Raw genomic sequence first — 16,287 nt, forward strand, 5'->3', positions numbered from 1 at the left:
GAAATATATCTCCAGCCTTTACACGCTTTGCAGCAGATCGTGAAAGATTACAAACAATAATTGAACCCGGCTTAAAAACTCTTACCTTCAGCCGCACAATGGTTCCATTCACCTCCAAGTTCTCTGTAAATTGAAGAAATACACGGCCCCTTTCTTCTCTATATAGACCAAAGGCAGAATCACATTCCTATATACATAGGGAGTAACAATGACTGATTTACTGAAATGTAATATATTACATGACCCTCATGCCTGGCCACTCCGTCCTTAAATACAATTCAGACTGACCCTTTCTCAGCCTATCAGCTTGTGTTTTATAGAACTTGTTCCATACAATCAACTGGTTCCTGCAACAGAGATAAGAGGCGATACTCAGCTCAGTCACAAGGGTAGAGGTGCAACTGTTTGCACATTAGAGGTGTTTAGCCATTTCATCAGGAGCTGGAAATCACACAACAAAGGCAAATTGACACAGTGGGGGATCTGGACCATTTACTCTAATGGAGCAATGGCCGATTGACACCAAATGGGGGGGTCCACTGAAACTATCCCAAGGAAACTAAGAATGGCGATGGAGTTCATTCCATTACGACAGCTCCCCTTCCACTCCCAGAACAGGTTGCTAAATTCCTTACCGTTAAATTGTGTAAATATTAATTGTTGACACATTTTCTTCTTCGCCCCATGTCAAGGGCGTTGTGGGAAAATGGGTCTTACGCACATGACGTCGCACCCAGCTTGGGGAATTTAGTTACAGAATAACTGAGCGGAGAAGAGCATTTCGGCCTTGGTTGTATTTCAGGCCAGTTTTACTCCCTGAGGTTGTCAAGATGGGTAGGGGGCTTCCAGATGCAATCAAGGTGTTAGGATCTCCAAGATGAAAACCAAGGACAGGGTAGGCTCATTACTCGGTGAAGGGGGGAAAGACAATAACAGACAATGGAAATGGCAGAGGTGCTAAATGACTTTATTGTTTCAGTTTTCACCAAAAGGTTAGTAGCAATCAGACGTCTTACGTAGTGAACACCAGTGAAAATGAGGTAGGATCACAGGCTAAAATAGAGAAATAACAGGTTAAAAAAATGCATTGACAAGTTAAAAGTCTTCAAGTCAGCAGGGCCTGATGAAATACATCCTAGAATACTCAAGGAGCTGACTGAGGAGATATCTGAGCCATTAGCAATTAACCTTGAAAAGTCATGAAAGACAGAAGAGATTCCGGAAGACTGGAAAAGGTAACGGAACAAATAATCAAGCAATCAGTTTGCAAACACCTAGACGATAACAAGGTGCTAAGTAACAGCCAGCATTGATTTGTCAATAATAAATCATGTCAAACCAACCTGATAGCCTTCCGTGACAGGTAACAAGTCTTGTGGAAGGGAGGGCTGCAAGGTGGTATAACCTTGACTTTCATAAAGCTTTACACACTGTCTCACATGACCTTCTCATAAAAAAACTAGAAAATACAACCTACATGGAGCTACGTATTATAAAGTGGGTCCAAAACTGGTTGGAAAATTGTTCCCAGAGAGTAGTCATCAGTCGTTCACAGTCATACTGGAAGGGCATAATGAGTGGGGTCCTGCAGGGATCAGTTCTTGTCCGGTTCTGTTCAATGTCTTCATAAATGATTTAGATAATCACTTAGAGTATACAGAGTACACTGATAAAGTTTGTGTATGATACCAAGCTGGGTGGGGTTGCAAGTGCTTTGGAGGATAGGGTTAAAATCCAAAATGAGATGGACAAACTGGATAAGTGGTCTGAGGTAAATAGGATGAAATTCAATAAGGACAAATGCAAAGTGCTCCACTTAGGAAGGAACAATCAGTTGCACACATACAAACTGGGCAATGACTGCCTAGGAAGGAGCCTGCGGAATGGGATTGCGGGGTCATAGTGGATCACAGGCTAAGTGTGAGTCAATAGTGTAACGCTGTGGCAAAAAGAGCAAACGTCATTTTGGGCTGTATTAGCAAGAGTGTGGTAAGCAAGACACGAGAGGTAATTCTTCTGCTCTATTCCACGCTGATTAAGCCTCAACCGGAGTGTTGTGTCCAGTTCTGGGTGCCACATTTCAGGAAAGATGTGGACAAATTGGAGAAAGTCCAGAGAAGAGCAACAAACATGATGAAAGGTCTAGAAAACATGACCTATAAGGGAAGATTAAAAACATGGGTGTGATGCTGCACTCCATATGCTTTATGGAAGTATGCTCATCAGTATGACATCACCGGAACATGCTTTATGCTAAATACCCCTTGTATGGTGTCATTAGAAAGCTTGTAATCTACTAAGTGTGTTCATCCTATCTCTTTTCATGTATTATTTTTCTCATTAGGATTCATCTTCCACTTTTTAAAGGATGCCTTTTTGCCTCTCACCACTTCTTTTCCTTTGTTGTTTAACCACAGTGGCTCTTTTTGGGTTCTCTTACTATGTTTTTTTAATTGGGGTCTACATTTAAGTTGAGCCTCTGTTATAGTGTCCATAAAAAGTTTCCGTACAGCTTGAAGGAATTTCACTTTGGGCGCTGCACCCTTTAATTTCTGTTTCACTAACCTCCTCATTTTTGTGTAATTCCCCTTTGTGAAATTAAATGCTACCGTGTTGGGCAGCTGTGGAGTTTTCCCCACCACAGGGATGTTAAATTTAATTATATTATGGTCACTATTACCTCTTGGACCGGATCCTGTGTGCCACGTAGGACTAAATCAAGAACTGCCTCTCCTCTGGTGGGTTTGCAGCCTGTGTTGGCTGAGTCCATTGCACGGCCCGGGGCTCCTGACAGCCCCCCGTGGCCCTCGCAGACTCCTCAGGTGCCCGTCCCACCCCCTTCTATTGCAGGGATGTCATGTAAGCCCCCCCCCGCCTCATAATAGGGGCTCTGTGTTCCCCCCATTTCCCCTCCCGTGTACCAGGGTGTAGTGGGATGGTCACCCGCTTCTGCCTTAAAACAGCCCGGGGAGAGGGCTGCGGCAGGGAAGGAAAAGTGGGGCTGATTGGGGAAAGCAGCCTCAACTGGGGGCCACACCCCAATCCGGCCGAGCCTGGCTGAATAAGGGGCAGTGGGCCAGGAGCAGGCAGGCTCCCTCCAGCTGAGGAGGGGGATGGACGTGGCTGCCTGAGTGCTGAAGGGCACTGGAGTGAAGCCGGGCTGGGGAAAGGCCAGAGGAGCTGGGGAGCTCCGAGCCAGCAACTCCCCAGGCTGCAGGGCCTTGTACGAGGCCCCTGGGGGTCCTGGGTTGCAGGGGAAGGCAGCAGGTCCAAACCTCCCTTGCCTGTGATGACTGGCTTATATAGCCGGCAGTCGGCCCTAGCGAAAGGGGGCGAGATGGTGTCCGGCAGTAGTCCATACGCTGAGGCAAGGTGGAGATAGAGGCTGGGGGTTCCCCAGGGAGGGGAGATGCAGATCTGTGGGGTATTGCCTGGAGGGGCAGCACCCCAGGTAAAAGGGCACCGGGGTCCGGGAGGGACATGGAGGGGCCAGCAGCAAGCAGGACACTGGCCTGCAGAGGACGCTCCAATGGCTGGAGAGCTAATTCCTAGAGACAACCAGCAGGAGGCGCCGCAGGGGTGAGTCCCACACTCGCCACACAGAGTCCCCCTTTCCCTGCATGCCAGGGGTGCTGTGTGCCCCCCATTGCTCCCCCACTCCACCATCATCCTTGTTTCTGTCTGGGAGATCAGCCGCTCAGGATGTAACATCTTAAACTCCATGGGGACGCTGGGCAGAGCTGGGCTGGGGGGTGTTGATGGGCCGGAAGATGTCAGTGGTGCCACCAACTGGTTCTTTGATCTGCACACAGTCACAGAGGGGGTTGAAAGTGTGGCTGGGCTGGCCAGACACCAACGGTTCTGTGTGACTGTCACGGAGTCCCCGGGCGCTGCTCTGGAGCTGCTCCCCGCCAAGCCAGGCAGGACTCTGGGGATCCTCCTCTCCCTTGGAGCAGACTTGTTCAGGGCAAGAAGCTCACACGGCTTCACCTTCTGGGTCTCTCCTTGCAGCATTCAGCATCCTCTGCCCCTCCGTGTGCTTCCCCCAGCGAGCCTGCCCCAGCGGGGTCTGGGGGGGGCACAGGGTCCTGCACCCCGACTTTGCAGTCAGAGGTGACTCTCAGCCAGCCGGTAAAACACAGGTTTATTCGATGACAGGAACAGGGTCTAAAACAGAGATTATAGATACAGCGAACCGGACCCCTTGGCCGGGTCCATTCTGGGGGGCAGTGAGCCAGACCCCCATGTCTGCACTTCACTCCTCATCCCCAGCCAGCTCCAGACTGACCCCCACCCAGCCTCTCCTCCTCTGCTCAGCTCCTTTCCCGGGCCAGGAGGTCACCTGACCCCTTTGTCTCCAACACCTTCAGTTGGCACCTTTGCAAAGGGGGGTTCCAGGCCATCAGTTGCTAGGAGTCAGAGTGTCAGGCATTTAGGTGCACTGGCCCTTTGCTCTGCAACAATCACACCCCCTGATCCACCACCTAGATACTTAAGAACTGCAGAGGGGACACTGAGGCCCCCACACAGTATTCAAAGAAAACATTGAGAACATTCCCCGTTCGTCACAGTGACAGAATTGTCAGACATGTAGATGAACATAACTTGTTGGGGAAGAGTCAACATGGTTTTTGTAAAGGGAAATCACGCCTCACTAATCTACTAGAATTCTTTGAGGGGATCAACAAGCATGTGGACAAGGGGGATCCAGTGGATATGGTGCACTTAGATTTTCAGAAAGCCTTTGACAAGGTCCCTCCCCAAAGGCTCTTAAGCAAAGTGAGCTATCATGGGATAAGAGGGAAGGTTCTCTCATGGCTCAGTAACCGGTTACAAGATAGGAAACAAAGGGTAGGAATAAATGGACAGTTTTCAGAAAAGAGAGAGGTAAATAGTGTGGTCCCCCAGGAGTCTGTACTGGGCCCAGTCCTATTCAACATATTGATAAATGATCTGGAAAAAGGGGTAAACAGTGAGGTGGCAAAATTTAAAGATGATACAAAACTACTCAAGCAGCAAAGAATCCTGTGGCACCTTATAGACTAACAGACGTTTTGCAGCATGAGCTTTCGTGGGTGAATACCCACTTCGTCGGATGCAAGTAGTGGAAATTTCCAGGGGCAGGTATATATATGTAAGCAAGAAGCAAGCTAGAGATAACGAGGTTAGTTCAATCAGGGAGGATGAGGCCCTCTTCTAGCAGTAGAGGTGTGAAAACCAAGGGAGGAGAAACTGGTTCTGTAGTTGGCTAGCCATTCACAGTCTTTGTTTAATCCTGAGCTGATGGTGTCAAATTTGCAAATGAACTGAAGCTCAGCAGTTTCTCTTTGAAGTCTGGTCCTGAAGTTTTTTTGCTGTAGGATGGCCACCTTAAGATCTGCTATTGTGTGGCCAGGGAGGTTGAAGTGTTCTCCTACAGGTTTTTGTATATTGCCATTCCTAATATCTGATTTGTGTCCATTTATCCTTTTCCGTAGAGACTGTCCAGTTTGGCCGATGTACATAGCAGAGGGGCATTGCTGGCATATGCTGGCATATATTACATTGGTGGACGTGCAGGTGAATGAACCGGTGATGGTGTGGCTGATCTGGTTAGGTCCTGTGATGGTGTCGCTGGTGTAGATATGTGGGCAGAGTTGGCATCGAGGTTTGTTGCATGGATTGGTTCCTGAGCTAGAGTTACTATGGTGCGGTGTGCAGTTACTGGTGAGAATATGCTTCAGGTTGGCAGGTTGTCTGTGGGCGAGGACTGGCCTGCCACCCAAGGCCTGTGAAAGTGTGGGATCATTGTCCAGGATGGGTTGTAGATCCCTGATGATGCATTGGAGGGGTTTTAGCTGGGGACTGTATGTGATGGCCAGTGGAGTCCTGTTGGTTTCTTTCTTGGGTTTGTCTTGCAGTAGGAGGCTTCTGGGTACACGTCTGGCTCTGTTGATCTGTTTCCTTATTTCCTCATGCAGGTACTGTAGTTTTGAGAATGCTTGGTGGAGATTTTGTAGGTGTTGGTCTCTGTCTGAGGGGTTAGAGCAGATGCGGTTGTACCTCAGTGCTTGGCTGTAGACAATGGATCTTGTGGTGTGCCCGGGGTGGAAGCTGGAGGCATCAAGGTAGGCATAGCGGTCGGTAGGTTTTTGGTATAGGGTGGTGTTAATGTGACCATCACTTATTTGCAACGTGGTGTCTAGAAAGTGGACCTCCCGTGTAGATTGGTCCAGGCTGAGGTTGATGGTGGGGTGGAAGCTGTTGAAATCGTGGTGGAATTTTTCCAGAGTCTCCTTACCATGGGTCCAGATGATGAAGATATCATCAATGTAGCGTAGGTAGAGAAGGGGCGTGAGTGGACGGGAGCTGAGGGAGCGTTGTTCCAGGTCGGCCATAAAAATATTGGCATATTGTGGGGCCATGCGGGTTCCCATAGCGATGCCACTGATCTGGAGATATATATTGTCATCAAATTTGAAATAGTTGTGTGTGAGGATAAAGGCACAGAGCTCAGCAACCAGTTGTGCTGTGGCATCATCAGGGATACTGTTCCTGACAACTTGTATTCCATCAGTGTGTGGGATGTTTGTGTAGAGAGCCTCTACATCCATGGTGGCTAGGATGGTGTTTTCTGGAAGGTCACTAATGCATTGTAGTTTCCTCAGGAAATCAGTGGTGTCACGGAGATAGCTGGGAGTGCTGGTGGCATAGGGTCTGAGTATTGAGTCCACATATCCAGACAGTCCTTCAGTGAGAGTGCCAATGCCCAAGATGATGGGGCGTCCAGGATTTCCGGGTTTGTGGATCTTGGGTAGTAGATAGAATAACCCTGGTCGGGGCTCTACGGGTATGTTGATTTGTTCCAGTGTTAGTGTAGGGAGTGTCCTGAGTAGATGATGCAGTTTCTTAGTGTATTCCTCAGTGGGATCTGAGGGAAGTGGCCTGTAGAATTTGGTATTGGAGAGTTGTCTAGCGGCCTCCTTTTGGTAGTCAGACCTGTTCATGATGACTACAGCATGTCATACTATTGCTGTAGTGCAGATGTGGTGCCCCATCTCAAAAAAGATCTATTGGAATTGGAAAAGGTTCAGAAAAGGGCAAGGGGTGTGGAACAGCTTCTGTATGAGGAGTGATTAATAAGATTAGGACTTTTCAGCATGGAAAAGACATGACTAAGGGGGATATGATAGAGGTCTATAAAATCCCGATTGGTGTGAAGAAAGTAAATAAGGAAGTGTTATTTACTCCTCATAACACAAGAACTGGGGGCCACCAAATGAAACTAATAGGCAGCAGACTTAAAACCAAAAAACGGAAGTATTTCTTCACACAACACATGGTTAACCTGTGGAACTCCCTGCCAGAGGATGTTGTGAAGGCCAAGACTATAACAGGGTTCAAACAAGAACTAGATAAGTTCACGGAGGACAGGTCCATCAATGGCTATTAGCCAGGATAGTCAGGGATGGTGTCCCCAGCCTCTGTTTGCCAGCAGCTGGGAATGGGCGACAGGGGATGGGTCACTTGATGATTCCCTGTTCTGATCTTTCCCTCTAGGGCACCTGGCACTGGCCACTGTTGGCAGACAGGACACTGGACTAGATGGACCTTTGGTCTGACCCAGTCTGGCCGTTCTTACGTTCTTATGCTCGAGTGTGGATACCAGTGTGGCCACGTGCATGGGGAGATGCGTGTCAGGACTCCTTGTGTGGAGCCCTGCCGTGCATCAGTTTCCCGGGTCCCACAGGGCTGTGGCACAGACCAAGTCATGAATGTTTGTGACGCCCTCCGATCCTGTGGCGAGAACTCCACAGAGAGGCCCAGGAGGTGTCATTCATCCTTCAGCGCAGCGCGTGCTAGGAACGGCGGGAGGGAAATACGGCCTGGGGTGATGCCCCAACAAGAAGGAAAAGACGTATTGCCTGAGGCAGGGCTGCAGTGGAGAACGCACAGTGTGTGACTGTGGACTCAAAGGCTGCAGCACCCTGCACACACGCCGGGGGATTGGATTAAGCTCGTACTGGCACCGTGTGTTCGGGCATTTCCTAACTCTCAGTGAGCAGCCTCCCTGGTGTGCTTGGGATGTAGATTTTTATTGCAGATTTTATATTTATACACACAGAGACACACACACACATGCAGAAACACAAGGAAATTCTTCTGTGGCTAATGCAGCTGTCAGTGCCCCAGTCTCATGCAGATGGGCTCAGCAACGGGCAGCCCGCACACAACACCACACCGGGGCTTTTATTTCGGACCCTGATTTATTCGGTGAATTTGCTAATGCACAGAGAGATTCCAGCCAGCCGTGAGGCACCGGGACAGACACACCCATACGCTGGGCAGACCCTTGGCTATGCAGCGGCCCCTTTGCATCGCCCGGCAGCGCGGAGGGGCCTCGGAGGGGGTGCAGCTGGGACTTCAGGCCTTTCTTTGCAGACACCAGGTGCTGCATGGGCCGTGCCGGGCGGGGGTCAGGAGAGCAGCTTCACCAGCAGCAGCCCAGTCAGGCCAGGCAGGTAGAGGGCAAAGGAGAATTTCCCCAGCGCCGGGCTGGCCCCACTGCGGGTTGTTTGGGCGGGGAGGGCGGGTTTGGGTGAAGTGTTTGTTTTGGGTGGAGTAGTGGGTGTGGTGGTAGTTGTAGGGGTGGGTGTTGTTTTGGGGGTGGTGGTGGTTTTGTTGGTGGTAGTTGTGTCGGGGGTGGTGGTGGTTGTAGGGGAGGCGGTGGTGGTTGTAGCAGGAGTGGTGGTGGTGTTTGTAGTGGCAGTGGTATTAGCGGGGGTGGCAGTTGTGGGAGGGGCATTGGTGGTATTAGCGGGGGTGGCAGTTGTGGGAGGGACTTTGGTGGTATTAGCGGGGGTGGCGGTTGTGGGAGGGGGGTTGGTGGTAGTAGTGGGGGTGGCGGTTGTGGGACGGGGGTTGGTGGTAGTAGCGGGGGTGGTGGTTGTGGGAGGGGGGTCGGTGGTAGTAGCGGGGGTGGTGGTTGTGGGAGGTGGGCGGGTGGGTATTTTCTCTGCTGGAACAGATTGCCCCCAAAAAAAGGAGAATGTGTAGGGTGTAGAAGTCAGGTTGATTCCAGGTTTAATGCCCTGAGCAGACGCAGAAGCGCAGCCTTTTGCTTGAAATGGTGAGAAAGATGGATCTGATGGGGGAAATCAACCTGTTAATCCACCAGGCAGCTCTGGTTCCTTCTCTGCCCCTGTAACCTCTGTCTCCACCATCCAGCGGTTCCCACCTCTGCCTCCTGTTCCCACCCCCAGGTGCTCTCCCTGCTCTCGCTGTAACTGGCCACGGCAGGGAGGGCATCTGGTCCCCTCCTGCCTCCCCCACGTCCCTTTCTGCAGCTCCACACGAGACTGAAGCTGGAGTTTGGAACCAGCTGATCTCCGGGGGTGGCTCCTTCCCCAGCACCTGGCACCCCCCGGGGAACACGCCCAGCTCTCACCATCCCCAGCAGCCCCAACCGCTCGGTTCAGTTATTTTATAAACACCCCGAAGCGCTGGGAGTCCTGGACACACACTGAGAAGAGGAGCTTCTGCACTGAGCAATAGCTTAGCCACATTAAATATATAGGGAGTGGAGTCTAGTGACATAACCCTTCCCATGGCAAGAGTCGTGTTGTCGTAACTCCAGGAGCAGGGCGGCATCACTGAGAGGGGGGAGCTGGTCTGGAAGGGAAAACGTCCCAATTCCTCTCTCCCTCCCCCCGGCCAAAAACCCCTCTTGGCCGCCCCCACCTGCCCAAGGGCCCAGCACTGACTAGGTTTCACCAGCTCTCTGGGGAGTCCCTGAGATGTGAGATTCCTGGGGTAGCTCCCACACTGCAGCCAGCTGGCAGCATTTACCTCTGTATAGAAACCCAACAAAATCGATGCAGTAGGTCTCATCCCCGGTACAAGGGGTGACTGAGCTGTTGCAGAAAGCGAAGTTCAGAGCGAAGCAGGTCGGGCACTGCAGCCCGTTCGCGGTGGTGCTCCCCGTGGGCACTGAGAACCGAGAGAGAGAGAGAGAGAGAGAGAGAGAGAGAGACGGTCACAGGGTGGGTTAAACCTCGTTCAAACTGGTGGATGTTCCCTGCATTGCCTGAGCAGGTGAAGGCCCCACCCCCAGCCCGACGGCATTTCTCCATCTGTCCCTGACCCAACTATCTGTGAACACCGCATCCGATCAGTTCCAGACCCCGGTGAGTTTGAAGGTGGAGCCTGACAGGTTCAGGGAGGTTTGGACTGGAGCCCATCCCGGCTGCTGCCCCCTCTCTCGCGTGCAGCCCTCGCCTGTCTGCTTTCACATGGACCCCGACTGTTCCACCCCCTGGTTTGGGGACCCGCCAGCGACAGGCCTTTCAGTGGCAACAGAAATGACATTTGAGAGAATGGACGTTGGGGGCAGTAAAGGGGAGAAATGAGAACAATTGTGCCGGAGCTTTTTCACATGAACCATTCGACTGTAGCAAGGGAGGCCGGGGTGTAAGGATCTGCCAGGTGTGAATCGACCCTGCGCCAGCCTGCCACGGCCTAGCTGGCCACGTGCACCCTGATGACATGTGTGACCCATTCGTTAATGTGCTTTGAGCTGGTGCCCTTCCAAAGCGCTCGAACGGTCACGTGCATCAGCAGGGGGCACACGGAGAGCTGGATTCACACCCCAGCTCAGCACCATCTAACTGTTCATGTCAACAAGCCATTAAAGAGGGACGGTAAAAACAGACCCATAACTTACCTCCAAGTACAGCCGCGTTACAGTTATCTGTGTTGCATTGTGCGGTGTTGATCCTCACGTAATTGCCATTCCCAACAGTGAAGGAGATGGGGACTTTGATGTTACTCTTATAGCTACTCAGACACTGTTTGTAGAAGTACGTGTGCTGTGTCCCATCTTTGTTAAAGACAGAAAACCAGAAAAGAAAATGAGAGGCTGGGAGGGGAACCTCCAGTAACAGCAGGGAGGTTATTTTACCTCCATATTTGGCCCTGGGGCGACGCTGCTGGGATCCTGAGTCTAGTTCTGGGAGCCACAGTTCAGGAAGTTAAAGAGGAACCCGGAGCGAAACTCCACCCCAAATTGCAGCAGTTAGCCTGAGGCTAAAGGGTTTTGTGTGTGGATGGTAGGGGGAGGTGCGGGGGTTAGGGCTAAAACTCAGGTGACAGCCCACGTTAACTGCAGTGAAGACTGCAGCAGGGCAGTAACCCCGCTCCCGCCCTGGGAGCGGGCTGTGGTGGGGAACCAGGAAGAACAGGCTGACTGGGGGAAGTACCACAGGTGGGCCAGGAGCTCAGGCAGATTCTCTGTAGCTTGTGAGAGAGACGGGCCTGGCTGCCAGCAAGCCGAATAGGGTGCCTGAGTGGAGCGGGGCTGGGGAGCTCCAGCCGGGCAACCCCCTAGGCTGCAGGGATTGAGAAGGGCCTAAGGGCGGCACTGCGGCTGCAGAGGTGCAGTCCGGGGACTAGGCAAGGGCAGCAGGCCCGAACCCCTCTTGCCGATGATGAGTGGCGTCTACACTGCAGTCGGCCCCAGGGAGCGGGGGTCCTTGATGACTGGCAGTGGCCATAGACTGAGGCGAGGTAGGGGTAGAGGGTTGGGGGTTCCCCGGGAAGGGGAGACCCAGAGAGCTGCAGGGGCACTGCTAGGGCAGCACCCCAGGGAAAAGGGGCACCGGGGTCCGGGAGGGTCGCGGGGGCCAGCGATAAGTGAGACACAGGCCCGCAGAGGGCGCTCCAGAGCTGGAGAGCTAATTCCCAGGACGACCAGCAGGAGGCACCACGCCGGTGAGTCACCGCTCGCTACAAAGACAAACCCTGAGTGGGGGGAAGTTTTAATAAACTCATTTGTGACTGTGCTGGGAAAATTTCCTGAGTGCGGTCAGAGGCCGGTGGGCACGTATGGGGATAGATATGACAGAGCACATTAAAGCTGATGCTGTGCTATGCATCCTTCTTACAGTGTAAATGGAAGGAGCCATTTACTCTCTTTAATTCAATGGGAGGATGAACATAACTGGGTCTGTAACTCAGGTTTTCAATTGCAAAGGGCAAACATTGAGAAATGAAGGGAACCAGGGAAATCCGCCAGCCTGAAGAACTCAGGGGGTTGAATCTCTTTAAGTCAAATGGGCAAAAAGTATCTTGAATTTGCATCCCAAGCCAGGGAAACTCCAGGCCTGAGTAGGTGACTAACTGCTTCAGACAGGACATTGGGAGCAAGCGGATCTCAGCGTCCATTTCCCTTTTTTAACATGATTCAGAATGTGCATTTCCACCCAAAGCAGCTTCGCTTGTTGCAGCGCAGCCATCCATTGGGGAGCTGAAAACGTAGTGAATAAAAATCACTGGCCCCACTGGAGTCAATGGGAGATTTGCAACTGACGCCAGTGGGGCCAGGATTTCAAGCCGCCGAGTCTTCCAGTCGCTACGTAAGACACAGTAATGTTGCCTGAATGAATGAAGCATCGAGCACAGACTGAGTGCTCTGTGCCGGGTGAATGTGCTTTGTTGATGGACTGTTTGGGGTTGGCCTTGGCGATGAGGATGGTGACAGACTGCAGGGTAGGGTGTGCCTGGGTTGACGGCAATGTCACCTACCCAATTTAATATCTTCCGCCACGGAGAGGCAGCCACCAGTAGCCTTGTTGTCTTGGCAGGTTCCTGGAGCAAAATCGCAGGTCTCCGTTTGACCAAAGCACGTGTTACATGTCAGGGTTGCAGCTGGAGAAAGAATAAGAACAAGTGTTTCCTTCTTACTGTGGCGTGACAGTGTCACCTCTGGCACATCCTTTAGCCCCAGTCTTCCCCCTCTGCTCTAAATTAGCCAAGGGATTAATGGACCTGATTTCCTCTGGGACACTCAGCAATTGCACAATTTCAGCCCCTGGGCCAGTGGTACCTGTAGCGGGGGCAGATTGGGGATGGGTGAAGGGGATGGTGCTTTTCCCAAGCTCCACCCACAAAATAAACTCCACCCACCCCAGCTGTCCCATTGTGCAGGTATTTACGGTACCGGAGAGTCGCTTGCTTCACAGAGTGCACTGGCTGAGTCTGTCGCACTGTCCAGGGCTGCTGGCAACGCCCCATGGTCCTAACAAACACCTCGGGTGCCGTCCCACCCCCTTCTAGTTCAGGGATGCTGTGCAACCCCCTCCAACCCCTACCTCATGCCAGGGGCTCTGTGTGCCCCCCTTTCCCCATCCCCCATAGCAGGGTGCCCCCATTCTACCCCCACCATGCCAGGGCCGCTGTGTCCCCCCTTCCCAATCCCCCAAAGCAGGGCCGCCCGTTGTCCCACTATAGCAGAGACTCTGTGTGCTCCCACACTCCCCACCTCCCATACCAGGGTGGGGGGTGCTGATGATCTGGAAGGTGTCAATGGTGCCACCAACCGGTTCTTTGATCTACACACAGTCACAGAGGGGGTTGAAAGAGTGTTTGGGCTGGCCAGAAGCCCAGGGGCTCTGTGTGTCCCCGATTTCCCTCTTCCTGTTTTCTGATTTCCCCCAAAGTCAATAGGGTTCTGCCCAGTCATGTCTAGAACATCCCTTGACATTTTGGAGTTGATGGAACGCAGCGTTCAGAAGTTATTTGGTTGCACAGAAATAGAGAAATGTCATTGAGGTGAGTGCAGCCAGGTTCTCTGAGCTGCCACGTCACCGGCAGAGGGGTCTGACAGAAGGGTTTGGGGTGCAGAAGCCAGCTGTCTCGGCCCCTTAGCCTTGTGGGGATTGCTCCCCATTGGGAGGGCTCCACTGGACTGATCCCCCCAGATTTACAGCCTGGTTACACAGCCCTGAGCTTAAGTTAAAGCCAACTTTGCCCACATCCCTCTGGATCAGCCCAGACATTCGCTATCTGTGGGGAATGGGAAGGATGGAAATCGCCAGGCAAAAAACAGAACAAAAGGATGTTCATTGTCCCGTGTTCCCCCAATTACCGTTGATACAAGTGACATTAACCACAGTGCGTGGAGACGCACAGACCTCTTGGGGCTATAAGTGGAGAATCTCTGCCCTTCAGTCCCTATGTACAGCACCCTGCACACACGCTGTGTAAGTGCAGCAGCTTCACAGCTTTTCTTTTCCATCCAGCCCATACCTGATGGTTGAGCTAGAGCCAGTCTTTTCAAAGGATGTCCAATGTCTCAATCCCTGCCTCTTGAGAAGCTGCCGCCAGGGTTAATTCCACCTTGGATTGGTCTAAATTCAACTCCCAGCCATTGAAGCTCATTCGGCCTCTGTTTGCTCGGTTGGCGAGCCCTGATTCCAGGTTACACTCAATCCCCTATAGTGTAATTTACTCCTATATTTAGTCCCCTTTGTGCTGCCAAAGCCGGGCAGAGGGGCCTTCGTGGGACTAAGAATTCAGGGCAGTGTCCAGTAAAGGTGTCCCAGGCCTGGGCGACACTAACCAGGGTGATATAGATACAGTGCTCAGGGGGGTTGAAAAGTCCACACCCTGAGCACCACACCTAGGCCAATCTAGCCCCAGCAGTAGGTGCAGGTCGACAGGCGAATGCTTCCCTCAGCCTGGCTACCGTCGCTCGGGGAGGTGAGTTCCTGGAGAAATGGAAAAACCCCGTCCATTGGGACAGGCTGTGGATTCAGTACAGGCCTCTGCCAGGCCAGCTACAGCGCTGCGGGTAAGCGGCTACAGTAGCTGTAGTGTAGACAGGGCCCTGTACCCCACCCAGAGCTAATCCCCCCCCTCACATGCTGGATGTTCCCCTGACTGGGGATCCAGGGGGTGTGAAGTCTCCAAGTCGGGGAGGGGTTACGTGGCCACAGCAGCGAGTGACTCACCTTGTGCATTCGTTGTAGCTAGGAGAGCAGGGAGCAGGCAGAGGATGAAGGAAACCATCCTGGTGCTGGGAGCCGCCCGGGGCTGGGCTCGGAGCTGAAAGGAGCTTCTCACGGCTGACACGGCGAGTGCTGCCCGGGGGGAGGAGGAGAGAGTCATGACTGAAACGAGGATGGAAAGGGAATAACAGCCGAGATTTGGGGGGGCAGCACCAGGGCTCAGAGCTGCGCAAATAACCGATTTTTTGGTTCACTGGCAGTTCCAAAAATCATTTTCAGCTGAACCAAATTTCTCACCCGACCGAAAAGACGAACAAAAAGTGGGTTTTTGGTTCATTTTCAGGCATTTAAAAACATTCTTTAAATGGTTTTAAAATAAATGTTGCCGTCAATTGTGAAATGACATTTTGAGTTGAAAAAATCAAAACGTTTCATTCTGGAAGTGTGAAGACAAAACATTTCCATTTCTTCAGGACTTTTTTTTTCTAGGATCTGTTTTTGCTGCTGCAGCAATGTGGTGAAATTGACAGGAATTCATGAAATGTTTCAGTTGCCCCAAACCTGCACTTTTGAGTGGAGAAAAGTTTTGGTGATTAAATTTCTCACAGCTCCCACATGCCACAAACATGCCCAGAAATAACAGAGTGGGAACTCCAGGGTAGAGCCCAGCGTGGACTATTTTTTTAATCCCATTCCTACCCACTCCCGCATTGTTTCTTGCATTTTTATTCCTTTCACACCCGCAAAACCCTTAGATCCTACAAATCCCGCAAGAGAGACAAAATCCCTCATGCTACTTAAAACATTTGAAAAAAAGTTTGGTTACTGTACTGTGTGTATAAAGGGAAGTCAGACACAATTGTTTCTACTAAAAGTATAAAACAAATCTTGCTTAAACCACGTAAAAATACTTTAACTCCTGTTATAATAGACATCAAACCTCTTTCTGTCCCTCACTTAAATTTAAGGGTAAAAACCTTTATTTTTAAAAAACCAACTTGCTTTATATTGCTGAAATTCTATTGATGACAAGCTGCTGCCCTGTGTTTTCCTGCATATTACCGCAGTCGGCTTTCTTTGCCCACCCAATCCCGCCCCCAACAAAGTACTTTTACCCGCTCCCGCTATTGTGGCAGCAGGTCCTGCAGGTCCCGTAGGATCCCAGTCCAGCTGCAGGGCTCTAGCCTGGCCCAGGTTTCACTCCCTCGTCCATATTTGCTCCAGGTCTGCACCATCCCTTATGACATGGGGCGACCGGCGCTGCCCGTGGGGCGCCAGGGTCAGAGAATCCTGCTGGTCTGCAGAGGGGCACTGCAGTGTTTTCATATTATCTCCACCCCCTTGGGCAGCCCAACGGCTTCTTCGCTTTTCTCTTCTGCAGCCGCACAGCGAGCTGAGGTGCCCATTGAGCCTCCTGCGGGAATGCTCAGGTCCCTTCCCTGAATCACCTGGGTTCAGTTAGAACCGGTCAGGCCTAGGAGGCTTCAAACCCCTCAGCCCCCCATGTGCGTTACTTTGCATT

The 16,287-nt window shown here is 51.7% G+C and overlaps 1 protein-coding gene across 1 annotated transcript; it reads right to left on the reverse strand.

The window, feature by feature from the left end:
• Positions 1–8,456: 8,456 nt before the first annotated feature.
• On the reverse strand, positions 8,457–14,873 carry LOC120390609 (phospholipase A2 inhibitor and Ly6/PLAUR domain-containing protein-like). Its single transcript, XM_039513339.1, has 6 exons — positions 14,769–14,873; positions 12,562–12,684; positions 10,703–10,858; positions 9,829–9,969; positions 8,900–9,124; positions 8,457–8,560 (listed from the first exon to the last, which is right to left on the reverse strand). Exons 1-6 carry the CDS (start codon positions 14,824–14,826, stop codon positions 8,457–8,459), a joined length of 807 nt encoding a protein of 268 aa, XP_039369273.1. The 5' UTR covers positions 14,827–14,873.
• Positions 14,874–16,287: the final 1,414 nt, after the last annotated feature.

This window comes from Mauremys reevesii, linkage group 24 (assembly GCF_016161935.1).
Source record: "Mauremys reevesii isolate NIE-2019 linkage group 24, ASM1616193v1, whole genome shotgun sequence".
NCBI lineage: Eukaryota > Metazoa > Chordata > Testudines > Geoemydidae > Mauremys > Mauremys reevesii.

Bases quoted from the DNA above. Each gene is read 5' to 3' on its own strand.
- LOC120390609 (XM_039513339.1), bottom strand. From the start codon at position 14,826: ATGGTTTCCTTCATCCTCTGCCTGCTCCCTGCTCTCCTAGCTACAACG. The intron at 10,859-12,561 runs GTAGGTGACATT...TCTTTAACAAAG, and splicing joins GGCGGAAGATATTAAATTGG to ATGGGACACAGCACACGTAC. The intron at 8,561-8,899 runs CCCGTCCCACAA...CCGCCCTCCCCG, and splicing joins CCCCGCTACTACCACCAACC to CCCAAACAACCCGCAGTGGG.